Source organism: Crotalus tigris, unplaced genomic scaffold (genome assembly GCF_016545835.1).
Source record: "Crotalus tigris isolate CLP2741 ecotype Arizona unplaced genomic scaffold, ASM1654583v1 scf7180000017611.44802233496:7321179, whole genome shotgun sequence".
NCBI classification, from domain to species: Eukaryota; Metazoa; Chordata; class Lepidosauria; order Squamata; family Viperidae; genus Crotalus; species Crotalus tigris.
The window spans coordinates 4,527,247-4,544,558 of NW_024096511.1; the positions used below are offsets into that span (position 1 = coordinate 4,527,247).

General features: G+C 37.1%; 1 protein-coding gene across 12 annotated transcripts in view; it reads right to left on the minus strand.

The window, feature by feature from the left end:
- Positions 1–17,312, minus strand: part of LAMA2 (laminin subunit alpha 2) — a 471,875-nt gene that overhangs the window by 214,023 nt on the left and 240,540 nt on the right. For 9 of the 12 annotated variants that reach the window (XM_039324684.1, XM_039324648.1, XM_039324659.1 and 6 more), the window contains 5 exons: positions 16,737–16,848; positions 10,691–10,744; positions 9,550–9,663; positions 6,386–6,513; positions 2,548–2,634 (listed from right to left, as the gene is read on the minus strand). In XM_039324684.1, coding sequence (XP_039180618.1) covers positions 2,548–2,634; positions 6,386–6,513; positions 9,550–9,663; positions 10,691–10,744; positions 16,737–16,848 — 495 coding nt within the window. The remainder of the gene's footprint in view (positions 1–2,547; positions 2,635–6,385; positions 6,514–9,549; positions 9,664–10,690; positions 10,745–16,736; positions 16,849–17,312) is intronic. The other 3 variants (XM_039324668.1, XM_039324713.1, XM_039324702.1) reach the window with 1 other exon arrangement.

Below are 17,312 nucleotides of genomic sequence, written 5' to 3' on the forward strand. Positions count from 1 at the left end.
CCTTTTCTTGAGAAACCAGAGAGTGATTTGAAATGGAATGATATGCAGGTATGAAGATTAATCTCAGTATAAGTGGGATATCCCTGACCAATAAGCAGTTGCACAGCACAAACAATAGTGTCAGCAGGATATGGTGAACTCTGTGGCAGAGCACAGTTCTTTATAAATGCCATATAGCTCTTCAAGTATGGTAATGGAGAAATGATAAAGATCATAATAGTCAACACATACACACACACACACACGAAGAAATATGGCTCAGTGTAGAAAAGATCCATGTACATTCCCATCCCTAAAAAATAGATATAAAGGGATATAAGAACATAGTTCTAATAGCACATGCCAGCAATATTCTGTTGGAAATTTTAAAGCCCTATATATATAGAGAGAGAAGTGCAATAGAACAAGTGGGTGTCAGAAATAACAGGGGAATATGAGAACTTACAGCTAATATTAGATGGTTGATTGAAATAGTAGCAGAGTATTAAAAAGAACACTACTTCAGTATGACAGAATACTTTAAAGCTTTTGATTGTGTTGATAATTCAAGATTTAGGAAGCCTTTCAAAGTAAAGGCATGCTCCAGCTTTTGATTCGTCAGTTACGAAATTTCTACAATAATTAGGAAGCCACATTTAATAACATGAAAAGATTTAACATCAGAAAAGTGGACAAATAGGGCTGTATTCTATCACCACACTTATTCAATCTGTATATTGAGGATATAATATAGACTTCAAGGATGGAAAAACTAAAACTTGGGGTTGAAATTGGTAGAAGGAGTGTAAATAAGACACATGTGGACACTATGTTGGCTGTAGAAATTAAAGAAGACCTAAGAACAAACATACTAGAAATAAAACAGGAGATTAAAGACAGAGCTTTCACTCAACATGAACAAAAACTAAAAGTACATCAACAAGAATGTCAACAGTAAACAATGACAGAAGTAGTTATCAGTTATAATTATCTTGGCTCCACAATTGATGAAGATAATGAGTATGTAAAAAAGATTGAGAAAAAATAACAATGGTCAAAAAGGTATCGAAGGGCCTAGACAAATTCTTGGAGACATTTCAGTCAAAGAAAAGTTAGACTAGACAATTCAATGATATTCCTGCTATAAAATACAGATGATAGGGATGGACTCTGCACAAGAGCAAGAGGAAGAAGATTGGCTCTTCTCAGATATGGTGCTGGAGAAAGCTGCTTCACATTCCTTGGGCAGCTGAGAAAACCAATGCATCTATGAAAAATATGATGGTACCATACTAGGTAAAGTGGATAAAAGGAGAAGAAGCAGCTAAGATACATGAATATTTTTTATTTGTTAAATTTATTTGCTGAAGGACTACTCTGGGTGGCTTACAACAATAAAAACAGAGAAACGAAGAGTAAACGTAACAGTATCAAAGTAATGAAACAATAAAGGTAAACAATGGAATATACAGTGAAGGTACAGTAATATGAGATTAAAAATGGGTGGAGGGAAGCCAGGAGTGCAGGAGGGAAGTGGGGTTTGCTATTAGACCAGTATAGTACTCCTCCCCCATAGGGTCTCCAGGCCAGCTTGCACAGCTAGAATAGATGGAGTGCTGGAAACCCCAAAAATCCATCTGCAAAAATTATATGAGCTGAGAAACAGAATAACTTGGCAACCATTCATCCAGGGTCACCAGGAATCAGCTACAACTCAACACAACAAAAATATGGGATTTTAAAGTATAAGTAACAGAAAGTTAAAAAGAGGAAATTGTCTGCAATTCATGTTCTCCCTTCGAATCATGCCTGCCTTTTCTTGACTTTTAATTGTCATAATTTTAAAAACATTTCACACAACTTACTTCAAGGAAAGAACAAAAAAAAGAACAAAGTGACGATGTACAGTTTTCACGATTGACTGCCAAATGTCTACATTTGTCTTTGTTCACTCACTTGGGAAGTCGTGCATTTTTATCATCCAAAAAGCAGTAGGTGGGTGGGAGAACACTTATGAAATATTTGTAATTGAGACAGCATCAAGAATCCTGTTTTCAGATACTAAGTAAACACTTTAAAGAATCAAAAGCTAATAAGTTTGAAAACACACAATTAAAAATAATTAAGATAAATAAATCTCGCCTTCGTTCTCACTTGCATTGTTTGGCTCATTCTAAAGAGATGAAAATGGCAACTCACTGAATAATTGATTAAATGCATTCTTGATATTCCAAACAAATTTGGAAGGCAGTATAGCAACAATTAAACCATTCAAAAAACCCAGCCAAAAAGGAAAAAATAAAAAAGAGAAAAATGTTTTTCCGATGTAATACTTCATGTTTATCTGGAAAATTATACCTGTTGGCTCATAAAGCAGCTGAAGAAATCTTCTCATTAAAATAGGATCCCTGCATGCCAATGATACTCTGCAATTATGGGACAGTACCATAAATCTTTAAAGATGGGTACATTAATATGAAAAGACGTTAGATTTTTTTTAAAAAAAAGAATGGCGCATTCTTAGGTGGAAAAAGAATTAAAATTAAAAAGCATGCAAAACTTTCTTACCTTTCACAGCGTAAGCCAGCGTACCCAGAGGGACATCCATCACAAATGAATCCATATGTTTGGTCCAAATGACACGTGGGGCTAAAACTTTGTTGTTGGTGGAGAGCAAGAACCGGGTTAGGGAAAAAGCATAGAAAGAAATTCATTAGCAGCATAGCTACTGTTGTTTTCTGAGAGCGCTGCTTTCAAAACAGAGCAAGGGGAAAATCTGTCTGGTCTCACACACAGGGCTTAGGGTTTGGCTCCAGCCATTGGAGCTATTTCTGCCGACACTGGATATAGCTCAAATGGGTGGCAGCATCCAAATGACATGTTGTTATGGGCCCTTAGTCTATCAATGAGACTCTACTCCATTTAAAAAAGCAGGAATGTACAGCTGTTTGTCTGAGCCCCCAAGGGCCTGGCCACACAGTAGATTCCCAAGTGAAAGTTCACTGCAGCTGAAGGACAATTGCTGGGGATGTTCAACAATCCCAGCTTACCTAAACAGATAAATCACACTGCTGCACTGAAGAGAAAGAAAGTTGAGAATCATGCAGCTTTTTAAAGGACTTTATCTAACAGCATGTAATTGCATAGATCAACTGACTAAATAACTGGCATCTAACATCTTACTATAAGCTTGCCTCAAGGCAGTATCCATTTGTTGACTTTCTACTTTCTTCCTTGGGAGAATGTAGTTTCCTGACTGCAACTTTCTGTGCTATTTTGAATAGTCTTCTAAGTCACCGGAGCAGATTTCAGGGGAAGAATGTTGGGACTAGCCAACAACCACATTCCTTCTCATTCTGCCAACAGCACCTTCCATATCAAAATCCATAAGCAATTTTACCAGTATTCACAGTCAGGAGTGTCAAAATCAGGTGGGCATGTCTAATCATTTCAATATATCATCAGGCAAATCTAGAAATATTTCTTCAAAAATAAATCTCACAGAATTCAAAGGGTCCTGTCCCCAAGGAGTAGCAGAAACTGATTGCAAAGTTCATTAATCATTCTCACCATCATAGCAGTTTTTTCACCACTTCTAGCCAGAAGTTTCAAATAGCTGCATATATATCAGAAATGGAGCTTTATATTGATTTATTTGATGTTTTTCTCCCTTTTTACAAATATTATAGCAGCCTCAAAGTTGCTTCTTTTTGGGAATCCTGACATTTGCATGTATATAATGAGTTCATTAGCTCTGAAAGCATTTTACCCTAGCTGTGTAGCTCTCCCTCCTTATCTCTTTTTCCTCTATATTTCTTTCTCTCCCCTACCTGATTGACACACTGGAATGAGATAATCTGCTGGCACATTGAAAGATACAAGCAGTTTGAAACAACAGGGTATCTGTCACTCTACTATTTTAAAGAGATCAGTCTTCAATTATTCTTCCTTTTATTTCACTTTGAGATTTGTTTGCACCACATAGATGTTAAATTTTCCAAACATCTCAGCAGTAGGTTCGCAGCCTTAGGATAAAACTTAGTTTAACATGATTGTAGCAGTGCAATAAAAATAAGCAAATAATGATAACAGTCTTTCTTCTGCTAACAATTAACATCTGCAACATTATAAGACCTAACTGAGATTTTTAACAAGTCTATGAATTGACAGGTAACCATTATTAAGAGAAACCATACAAGCTGCAGTTTTAATTATTGTGTTTTCTGCTGAAATCTAGAGTTTCTGATTAGCAGGAGAAAGCAAACGTGTATCTACTTAGGAGAAGTCATTAATTTTAATGGGACTTATTTTCCAGTAACCAAAGCCCAGATAGATTATACAAAAGGGTGTTTTAAGTCAGAAGAAAGTAACTACACCCTGGATTGTATGAACTAAGTCATCATGCCCAGAGTAGCAGGAAAAAAATAAAGGGTACTGGGACAAATTGGTTTTTGTTTGCTTGCTTTCAAAGAATAAGCTCATGAAACTTACTGGATCAATTGTAGGATGTTTAAAAACAAAAATGTGTAAAAAAATCACACTGCTAAAAATGGTGATTTGCAATTAAATTTTGACATCATAATTTTGTGGACCTCAAAATGCCGCATCACATATAAGTTCAGAGCTACTTGCCCATCCCTATTTTATATGATAATTCTGTTTATCAAAATAATTGTGAGAGATCCTGGGAAGGAGAAAGGAAAGATAGTTCCATTTATGTGAGGAGAAGCACAGCACAGAGTTGGTGAGTAATAGAAAAGAAACATTTCTGAAATCCATGTCATTTTTTTGGTTTGCCAGGTATGTGAATTTTGAACTTAATCAACTCTGATTGGATCCTCAGAAAGTATGCTGTTTATGTAAATATAGCAAGTATAACTTTAGATGTTTTAGATACTGTACAGTATATTCCAGAGGGAGAGACCACCAAGACAAAGAACATTTTTTCCAACTTAATTTCCATATGTATTTCCTCTGTATAATTAAGTCTAATTCCACCCATTTCCATTGTTGTCAAATCCATCACGCATGTGAGGCCTGCTGCTAGTTCCTCTCTGGTTTTGCTTTGGATGACCAACATAGAATACATAGACTTGGTAACAGACCAACAAGTCACAAAATACTGCAAATAGACATCAGCTTTGTGAAGACTATAGCTGTCTGAGAATACTACCTGACAATTTGAAAGCTAAGCAAATCTCCATGTTAATACGGTCATGCTGAGAATCTGAGAGAAATTATTTGGCCCTTATAATAAGCACAGCCTTTCAATAAAGGAATCTGTAATTTTCAGGCTTCTGCATGGGCAGGTGAAAAGAGGTGACTGCTTTAAGAATTTTATTAACTTTAATGAGTCAACTTCTTAAAATAGCAGCATCTTTTCTCAGGCTTGCATGGCAGTCTGCAAAACGTTGGGCTGTTTAAACCAACAGTAGACAAAATTTGCTAACGTAACTCTTTCCTAATTATTTTTCAAGCTTGTACAGCCCTACTGTATATTGTCTAAAAATTGGAAGGTTTCCTTGTCCCTCTGTCAAATTCTTGAGCCTTCCAAGAGGAAATTCTGGTTTCTTTCTGGACCATATGCTTTTATTATAAAAGCATATTATAATTAAACATATAAAGGCACAATCATAAGAAGGGTCATCCAGCCAGTTATTAGCATAACAAGATTTTTTTCAGGCTGCAAGATTCAAGAAATTAGCTATTCCTATTCCAATGTGAACTCTATAGGCTTAACTGCAGTTTGCCAAATGTTCCACTGAGAAACAATGTTGGAAACTGATCAAAGAGAGAAACAACCTGGAATTGAAGAGAAACTTCTTGACAGTGAGGACAATCAGCCAGTGGAACAGCTTACCCCCAGAAATCATGGGCGCTCCATCATTGGAGATGTTTAAGAGGAGACTGGACATTCACCTGTCTGAGACAGTATAGGTTTTCTTGCTTGAGCAGGGGGCTGGACTAGAAGACCTCCAAGGTCCCTTCCAGCTTCTATTCTATTCTATTCTATTCTATTCTATTCTATTCTATTCTGTTCTGTTCTGTTCTGTTCTGTTCTGCTCTGCTCTGCTCTACTCTATCTACAGAAAATCTCTAGAGAAATAGATCTTCCTATCAAATTGAATTTTTCGGATCATAACAGTGTTTTCCTTTCCCCTTTTATCTGCACATTGTGAAAATGATGGAATATAAAATAAAGCATTCTGTGATTGTCTTGAAAATGTACTTTGTTGTGATGTTTATTGCTTTATCCAGAATTGAAATAAGACAACTGGTGATTTTTTGTTGTACATTCATGCTAGTTAATCTATTTTTTTTTTTTATCATGGACTACTGTAACCGATGAAGGAATACTTCAAGGAACAATTTGATAGTATTTTTACTGGCTGAATTTGTAGCTTACTTGTTCGAAGATATACTCAGTGGGCAGGCACACAGCTGGCAGTCATCAGCTTTCCCTGTAGTGGCATCTCCATAGAAACCAGGAAGACATCTATCACAATACCGACCACCTGTGTGATGCTTGCAGTTCTAAACAGACAAGGGAAGAAGACACAAAACATCCTTTTTCAGTGCATCATAGAGTACTAAATTTTAAAAGTAATCTAGCATGGTATGGAAATCCCTTAGGTCTCAAATGTATGCTTTGTTTTCGGCAAAGACTTGAAACTTTATACTCATTGCTTATTCCATCTTATAGCTTATTCCCAGCCTGTTTTGCATTCTTGTAACAACTTCATAAACCACGGTAGTCTGAAAACCAATATATGATTCAAGTTCACTTTGAGTGAGTTAGATGGCTGACTGCAGTTGGACTGAGTTTCTCTAGCCTAATATTATAACCATCATCCTCCATATAGAAATTTGAAGTGGCATCTGTTAGATCCCTTCCTTCTCCCTGCCCCGGTAGTTAACTACACTTTTCATTGCCTTAATGAATTCTAATTCATCAACAACCTGGCTCAGGATATATTTCAATAATTATGCTAATTGATAGCATGCATACAACATTCATTAGGGATCAAGAACCAGGGTACTAAGGTCCATGAATGGCTTTGCATGTGCAAGGCAGAATATGCCTTTAGTGTAATATAACCAAATAGCTTATAGCTTGTGCTAGCTATGGAAGAAGTGATCATGCACATTACAATGACACTGTGAATGTATAGTACAACTACAGTATGCAATAGTCTGTTGGAATCAAAGACTTTGCAAATTATTCCAATGTGTATATGAGAGGTAGGCTTTTTCATATAGACCTAGTCTTGATCTGAGATTTTATTATGAATCAAACTGTCAAAGAAACATATTTCAGTTTCTTTTTAACTATATTTCAAAGCCAGGGAAGATTCAAAAGAGGTATCAGTAAATTAGCAGCTTAAATTATCTGTTGTATTACTGAAAAACATGAACAGTAAAGAGAAGGCCAAAAGGCACAATACGACTTAGTTAAGGGGAAAATCACTTTGATGTGGTATGTCTTTTTACCTTTCTCAGTCTTCCTTCTTTCACTTCAAAAGTCTTATGATCCAAATTGAATTGCAGCATTTAATAGCCTGTCTGGGCACCAAGCAATCTTACTTAACTTACAGCCAACAGAAATAGTTTTTCGAGGTTTAGATAGTATGTGGTTTTCTCTGATACAAATTGTGTTTGAAGACTACAGAAAAGAGGACAGAGAAGGGTTGTAAAACTGCAGATAAATATGACACTGCCGATAGATATGGCGCTGAAGATGCTGTATGTTCCTAGTTCCAGTATTTTCCTACCTCAAGGCTGAGGAATTTTGGGAGTTGAAGTCCACAAGTCATAAAAGGGCCAAGTTTGAAGACCCATGTTCTACATGGTTGTACCTAGCAGAGCTGTGTAGCATGAAATGAACAAATAATATGGGAGAGGCAAGGCATGTGAAAAAAATTCAATTTGCAACACTAACCCTAACCCCTGTCTACCTAGTCTTCCCACATTGAATTTATTTGTTGATAACATTAATACACAAAACTAATTCTAAAGTTAAACACTGACCAAATAAACACTTCTTCCCCCCCCCCCCCACCAAAACCCAAGCCACAGAAAAAAAAAGTTTTGGCTTGTACTCCATTTAGGAAAGCAGATTCCAGGTATTTCAGCCTTGCACATTTTACCTTTGTCCAAAGCCACACCTCAATTTATAAAAAAATAATATTTGTTACATTACACTAATGAGTTGCAAAGGGAAATGTAAGAGAAACACTTTTCATAAGATATAGTTAGTCCTGTAAATACTTCTATATTAAATAGAGAATTAATCTGTGAATTATTTCAGGTTCCATTCATGAAAGTACAATTTCAAATGTCCAGCAGTTTAAACTATTTTGTTCAGAACTGCAGAATACACAGGCACTTCGTTCAGAGGGAAAACAGGAAGGACAGCGGCATTTCAAATGCCAGCTTGTGTTGTAAATCCACTGCATTTTTATTTAGCCTTTTCCTTGAAACATTTCCTTGAGAAGAACAACATTGGTTCAAATACGAGAGGGAATCTGGAATATGATATCCCACTCAACTGGCAAAGGCTCAAATTGAATTTCTGCAAGACTAATGAAATGAGAAATGTTGTTTCAAGCTTCATGCCATGTCAGACAATATAAAACTAAAATGCCCTTGAGTTAATCAAAACAGTCTATTCAGCGTAATTCACACAGTCAAAATAAGCTAGTGAGCAGGTTGGAAACACTGGCACTCTGAGTATTATTAGTCTGACTCATAGATGCATTTAATTCTGAATTAGTAGGCAGCTGTAAGATTTATGCATTCAATCAGGAAAAAGCACCTTTCCATGTAGCCTAAGCTATGTGTCCTTTTCAATCATTTTCTTTTGTAAGAATTTTTATGATATTTACTGAGAATTACAATTATACCTGCATGATGTATTACAATAGCAGTTACTAATAATTTGCTACACTGTTCTATATGCAAGTAACTCTCACAACAGAGATTAGAACATTGTACATCAGAAGCTTTTCTAAAGCTTCTAAAGTATTCCCTTTATTTTGGATAAAGACTATCCAAAGGCTATCAGATAAATATCAAAAGCCTTCTTGCTCACCCTTATGAGCAGTAGCTGTTTTATCATGCTGCCAAGAGATTCTCTGATTTCAGAAGCAGTCCATTATAAAGATCTTTCCTATCAAATCACAGCTATTTTTTTTTCTTTGTCAGCATCTCTAACAGGAGTGTGGTGGCCTAGTGGTTAAGACCTTGGGGTGAACTCCTGTTACTTGCCCCTGCTCCTGCCCACCAAGCAGTTTGACTATATGCAAATGCAAGTAGATAAATAGATACCACTTCAGTGTGAAAGTAACTGTATTCCATGCACCTCGGCATATAGTTATAATGATCACATGACCATGGAAGCATCTTCAGACAAAGCTGGCTCCCTTGGCTAGGAAACAGAGATGAGCACTGCCCCCTAGGGTTGGACCCGGCTGAATAGGGGAAACCTTTACTTTTTTTTTTTTTTAGTCAGCATCTCTAAGGAAGTTAATTCAATTGCAACACCATCCTGAGCTGTCAATCAGCACTTACCACACACTCTCCAGTGATATCATCACAGGACTCTGCATGACCAAAACAAGTGCACGGCCTACAGATTCCACCAATGATAGTGCCATTGACTCGCCTGTTTCCTGGCCAGCATGACTAGAAAAAAAAAATAGAATTAAAAAAAATACAATGAAGAATGTTAAAGAAAAATAATGCAAAGTGCCACTAACATATGCAAACAGAAGACACTTGATATTTTATCACCTTAGTATATAGATAAAGACACCAGACATGTGGCATTATATTTCCACTGACCATGGTTTTCTTCCCCTTATCCTTCTTCCAAATCAGTTGTTTTATATCTGAGTGTGTTTTGCAATCTCATCACCCAGCTCTGTTTTGTACTCTTAATTTGCTTTCTTTTTAATAACTTATTTTGATTTAACATTCTATCTATTTCCATGTCCAGAAATACTGCTTGCAACCCAATCTGCGGTACCCCAAAATTTGTACCTTTGTGCATTAATGATTTTCCAAACAAAGGTAAGCAGTCTACATATTGGACAATGTTGGACTTTAGGGTTTAGTGACTTTCACCTAGAGCAGGGGTCCCCAACCCCCAGTCTGTGGACTGACACCGGTCCGTAGCATACCAGAAACCAGTCCGTGCAAACAAGCCCCATCCGGCAGTACCCAAACCCACGCCCCCTCTGGTCCATAGAAAAACCTCTTTCCATGGAACCAGTCCCTGGTGCCCAAAAAGTTGAGGGGCCTTCACCTAGAGAACAGATTTCCTGATTTTGCTGGGAACCATTGGCTGTATTTTCAGAGGCAAAGTAGTCAGCTATATAGACCATAGACTAAGCTGGATTCCTGTCTTTGGAACTAAGTATGCTGAAAACATAGTCCAATATATTAGTCTATATACTCTTCTGGCATGGGTGTTGCTCAGTGGATGGTGTTGCAAGGCATTCAATGGTTCCACTGATATATTGGCTTAAATGCCAGGTAGAGAAAGGGAAAATGACTGACACTCCACCTTTTATTCCTCCCAAGCAATTAGCACATACATTGTTCAGATGTTTTGTACAACTGAGAACTGTTTTGATCCGGAATAAAGGCTGGTGTTGCTAAAACCAAACAAAGAAGCTTGTTTCACTGGTATGATTGTCTACATACTGACCTGAACTGAAAAGGTTGGAGTAAGATTAAAAGAAGTCTTAGCTTGATCTTTCTGCTGAAAAGGCAAAATAAAAGCAGAGAAGTAAAGAATGGAAATAAGATAGCTTGACATATTAATATGCAGATAGAACATAGTTAGAAGGCAAATTATTGAAAAAAGGGGTAAAAGGCAAGAGAAAAGATATTCCATAGCTAAAACATCAGTGCAATTATTTTGGATTAAAGGTTAAAAAAAAAAGAAGCAAATTAGCAGGCAAAAAGAAAGCATAACTCTGATTCCACTCACTTATAGACCTAGTAGAATGGAAAAATTCCACACAGATATGTGCCTGGAAGAATGTTAATATCATGTGTAAAGATTGGTAAACATGTTCTATATAGTAAGCCATGCCACTGTAATTAGAATGTTAATATTTATCCCAGAAATTGGGATAGGATTGTGAGAAATGCAGCTTTCTAATTGCATTTCATTCAAGCATAATATGATTTGGTTATGGTTGATTAGATTGCATGAGCAAAACCATATCATTTATAAACTGTGGTTTAGGACTCAATATACTTTGTAAACTCAGTCAATTTTGTTGACAATTCAGTAAAACCTGGTTAAACTGTTTTATTGTGCGTAGGGTGCCTGTTACACAAAATATCAGCCCCTTATACAGGCATTCAATGTCTTTACAAGAGGGATAAAAGTTATGAGGGCAGTGAACTTTCATAAATGTCAAACTACAAGACTCATCCTACAGGTAGTCCTTGACTTACAACAGTTTGTTTAGTGACCATTTGAAGTTGCAATGGCACTGAAAAGAGTGACTTGTGACCATTTTTCACACTTACGACCGTTTCAGCATCCCCACGGTCATGTGATCAAAATTCAGATGCTTGGCAACTGACTCATATTTACGATGGTTGCCGTGTCCCAGGGTTATGTGATCCACTTTTGCAACTTTCTGACAAGCAAAGTCAGTGGGGAAGACAGAGTCACTTTTAACAACCATACCGCTAACTTAACAACTGCAATGATTCACTTGACAACTGCAACGAGAAAGGTTGTAAAATGGGGCAAAACAAATGTCTCACTAGCAAAAGAAAGTTTGGTCTCAATTGGGGTTATAAGTCAAGAGCTACCTGTATAGGGCGAAGAGGTAAAAGTTCTGAAGTTGTGTTTATTGAAAATATAAGTAGAAATTGATTTAGAACTTCCTACTTGACACACGAACGTCTAGAGCAGGGGTAAGCAACCTTGGCTCTTTTATGACTCATGGATTTCAACTCCCAGAATTCCTGAGCCAGCCTGGCTCAGGAATTCTGGGAGTTGAAGTCCACGAGTTGCCTACCCCTGCTCTAGAGCTAAACGGCCAGGATAGAACCAAATATATATATGCATATGTCCCTTCCACACTCTTAGCCTTCATATGAGGAGGTCATATGAGGAGGTCACTCCAGTGCATTGTTTCTCAACCTTAGCAACATTAAGATGTGTGGACTTCAATTCCCAAAATTTGCCAGCAAGCAGCTTGTTGGCTAGGGAATTCTGGGATTTGAAGTCCACACATTGTAAACATGCTGACTTAAGAAACATTGCTCTAGCGCATGCGTGAAACTGCATCTAAAAGGAAGGGGTTTCCCCCCCCCCCAACAATTGTGATTCAATACCCTATATTATATCTACTGCTTGGGCATTTCTCAGCCAAGGTGACATACTTCAAGTATGAGTTATCAGACAAGCCCCTGACTTTTGCTTGCACTTCACAATATGTTGCCAAACAGCAATTCTTACTATCATATTTTGACTTTTTTTATGGGTTTGAACATGCAGATACAACTGCTTGTAGCTAATATCTTGCTGTTTTTGCATCTTTCTCTGTGTAGGTAGGAAGAGAATTCAGGAAACTAAACATTTACAGATTCTCTAAGACAGGGGTGTCAAACTGCTGGCTCGCAGGCCGGATGTGTCATCGGGAAACCACGCCCACCCCATTGCCGGCAATGGCGAAAAAGCTCCGATACGTTGTGCAATGTCACGTGACGTCACAAGTTTGACATGTCTGCTCTAAGGATTCAAATTGTTCACACAGTGTTATAGAATGATGTCGGAATTTTTCTTATAATCTTTTAATTTCTCTTTTAAATTCTTCACCTCATCAAGTGAAGATTTGCAGTAAATAATTTAATAGAAAATATAACTTACACATGAGAAAAATATAATAATAATGCCATCCAGAATATATATATATATATATATATATATATATATATATATATATATATATATGTAGGTCTTTGGTTGTTTGGGTTTTCTCCCACGTAAAATTGGAAGTGTCTTGGCGACGTTTCGACGAAGTCCCATTCGTCATCTTCCAATTTTACGTGGGAGAAAACCCGAACAACCAAAGACCTACATACAAATACCGCGAAAACCTCAGAAAACAAATATATATATATATATATATATATATATATATATATATATATATATATATATATATATATTCTCCGAGCTTGTGGGTTGATTTCTGAACATTTCATTACCAGGCTAGATATCATCTTCAGCAGAGTTTAGGGGTTGTCAGTGTTCTTCTGTTTATAAGGGCTTCAGGTATGGGGGTGTCAAGTGAGGGTCTGTGATGGGTCTTATGATAGGTCAGGTATGAGTCATCAGTGAGTCTTGTGATGGGTCTTGCGATGGAGAGGTTACATCAGGTGAGGGTCATTGGAGGTGAACTGCTGGTGGGCTTGGATGGGTTGGCTGGTTGAGGGTCAATGCTGTTTCTGGTTGGCTGTGTGGTTGACTTGGATTCTGAGGGGTTTGTAGGCTGGTTGTTGGTCAATATCTCCATTGATGGAATTGCTTGTAGAGTGCCAGGCTTTGATGAACTCGCAAGCATGGTGGGTGGCAGCATGGCCAATGATTTCTGTGTTGCTCCAATCAAACTGGTGCTGTTTGGTGTCAGCGTGGGTAGAGATTAAGGATTTGGGATTATGGTGTTTGCCAATCGGTGTTTGTGGATCTTGGTTTTTAATGGATGTGATGTTTGCCACACATAGAATTGGTGGATTTTGTAAATTACACTTTTTCTTTCATCCTTCTGTATCTTGTCTTTGGTTCTGGATAATTCCTGGCAGAGTGTGGCTGTGAGTTTGTGGGCTATTGCTATTCCTAGGGATTGGAGAATTCTGGCTGTCATTTCCAACACCCCTTTTTTGTCTGGTAGGGTTAGTTTTTGTATGGTGATTGGCTGTGTGGTGGTTTGGGTGCTGTTTGTTGGAATATAAAGCTTTTTGATAGCCATTATGGAGAAAGACATTGAACAACTGTTTCTCTTCTGCTTTTCTTAGTGTTGTGGTGCTGCAGTGTGTCCTGGCCCTTCTGAAGAGGGTCTGGTCACAGCTTCTTTTGTGTGCAGTGGGGTGGTTGCTTGTGAAGCTGGGGATCTGGTCTGTATGCGTGCGTTTGAGGAATGTTGAGCAATGGGAGTCTGTTGTCTGTTTCCTCTTTGTGTGTGAATTTGATCCCGGGGAATATATTACTGAGGAGGTGGTGTGTTTCTTCAATTTGGGAGTGTTTGATGATGACGAAAGTGCAGCATCACAGTCAGGTGATCAAAATTTGGGTACTTGGCAACTGGTTGTAACATTTTGGGATTACACGGTTGCCATCGGTGATCTTCCCAAACAGCTTCCAACAAATAAAGTCAATAGGTGAAGTCACATTCACTTAATGACCAGATGATTTGTTTAAAAACTCCAGCGATTCTCTTAGCAAAAAGGCCATAAAATCCAGTATGACTCATTTCACAATCACCTTGCTTAACAGCAAAAATTCTGCTCCCAATTACGATAATAAGTCGAGGACTATCTGCATCTGTTCAGAGGCCCAGTCCCAGAGAAGAAATGGTGGATGCCCCTCCCACATCTGTTTATTGCCCTGTTTTTCATCTGTATCCCTTCTTTCAAGATACTATAGATATATTTAAAATGGCATCCTTGTTAATAGGGTTCTTTAATTGAGGGCAAAAGAAATCATGAGGAGGAACTGTTCTCAGGGTAAGTATTTTGGTTATTTTGTCCCTTAAATCATAATTCAAAATTTGCTTTGGAGACAGCCAGTAATTGTTTTGGATTTTTTAAAACTGAGGATACAAGACAAACATTATTTTATGTTGCAATATTTCATGTTTTCATATTCGGATGTCTGCTTTTTTTATGCTGTAACAGTTTCATATGGAAGTTCAATGCAAAAAGTAAACAAACAAATAAATAAATAACCAACCATCACCTACATTAGCTGCATTTGCTCAACTGATATTTTTGATCAAACCAGTTTTTTTGAACCTCTACAAAAATCTTCAAAATTTATTATCAGCCTTTTATAGGTTGCCTTTATATTTATAATAAGGGAAAGAAGTGAATATATCAGCTATCAGAATCAAGGCTCCATGACCTAAATAACATATATAAAATCATGGTGCTTTAAAAGAAGGGAGCTGACAAGTAAATGCTTAGAGTGCTTGTATAAAGGACACCTTGTTTATAGTATTGTGAAACAGAACATCTTTGTGCTTTAAAATGCTTCCTTAGAGGCTTAGTTTTCAAAAAAATTTGCATTTAAAAGCTCCACCAGCAAAGCCTTGACATGTTAGTTAAGCATACATGCACTCACTCCAAATATAGGCTAGATAATATTTGGTTGAAAATATTCAGATTTTACATATATAACTTTCAACAAGACTGCATCTTCTAAACTGTTGAATCAATCATCCCAGGGGGGAAATGTGTGTGTGTGTATTTGTGTATGTATGCATGTGTAGAAAGGGGAGAAGACAATCATACCATCTGTATGAAAAGCACTGTATATCATCTCTGTATATCATCTCAAGCACGAATGTGTTACTTTGCTTTGGAATACTAAAAGATATCACATATTTTGATTGACTATCTAGAGTTTTTAAATATAATGACAAAGTGCCCACTTTGCTTTGGAATACTAAAAGATATCACATATTTTGATTGACTATCTAGAGTTTTTAAATATAATGACAAAGTGATTAAGCCCAAAGGACTGTTTAATGACTGCATGTTATGAACATTATATAAAATTATACAAAATACAATTCTATGAACATCAGTTCAGAAGTCACCCGAAGGTGTTTCCAGACAAGTGGGCATAAAGAGTGCTACTCTGTGAATGAAAATATGAACTCAGATATATTTGTGTTAAAATATAATATAATCATATGTAAAGTTATTTACAAATATAACGGACTAAAGAAAGATTTCAGTTTTTTTAACTGAGCTAAAAATACCCAATTGTATTTACAATTGTGTAATTCTGAGTTTTAGAAATACAATGTTAAATGAAATAGTCCAAAGATTGAATATGATTATCATATTATCAACTAGATTTGAATGCTGTGGTAAATCAAAGTTAATTAAAACAGAAACAAACACTTTTTAAAGCTCTTCATTACAGTTCTATGGAGGAAAGAAAAGGTGGAATATGATGATTCATAGAAAACAATGCCGTTCAAGAGTATATACCTCTAAACAGTGCTTTTATTCTAAAAAAAAAAAAAAAAAAGGTGCCGGAACTCACACACGTCATACAACCCGCCTTGCCTACCCTACAAGGTTCCATCCAAAAAAGGTGCCGGAACTCCGTTCTGGGCGTTCTATGAGAAAAAAAGCCCTGCCTCTAAGCATCATGAACTTTATGGCCATGCCAAAATGATTTGCATTTTTGGAATGATTAGGAAGGAGGGGGCTTTGGTACCTAAGGGTGGTGCCTGCTTGGCATTTGCCTAAAGTCAGTCAGTGCCCCCTAAGCCCTAGGGTGATGGCTGCTTGGCATTCACCTAAAGTCAGGGAGGTTTAACTTGTTTCTATTGCCATCACCCATAGCTTATTCTGATATTCTTGTCCTACCACATAGATATGCACATAATTTGTGCATATTTGTGGTCTACTTGAAAGAGATTGCTTTTTTCAATCAATCCTATATTTACTGTTCGAGAAATCATTCAGCTGCTTTATATTAAGATACTTACTTCACAGGAGGAACCAGAATATCCTGTAGGACATTGGCAAATTTCAACAGCACATGCATCTTTTTGTCCAGTCCGTAAGTCGTCAGCAGATTCCAGGCTGACACCACTCAACCTAATATATAAGGATAAAGTAGAGGAAATGCTAGTGATTAGAAAGGTAACATTGTACGGTATTTATAATATTTGCTATGCTAGACTGGGTGCAAGTAGGGAGGACTGATCATGTATTTTAGTTAAAAGTAAAATGTGTTTTCCAAAAATTGGTAGTAGTCATGTTTAGACTACAAATAATCCTTGACTTACCACAGTTAGCATCGTGACTTATGACCATTTTTCATACTTATGACCATTGCAGCTTCTCCATAGACACGTGATTTACATTAGGATGTGTGACAACTGACTCACCTTTATGACGGTTGCAGTTCCTGGGGTCATGTGATCCCCTTTTGTAACCTTCTGACAGGCAAAGTCAATGGGGAAACCAGATTTACTTAACAACCGTGTTACTAATTTAGCAAATGCAGTGATTCACTTAACAAATGTGGCAAGAAAAGTCATATAATGGAGAAAAACCAA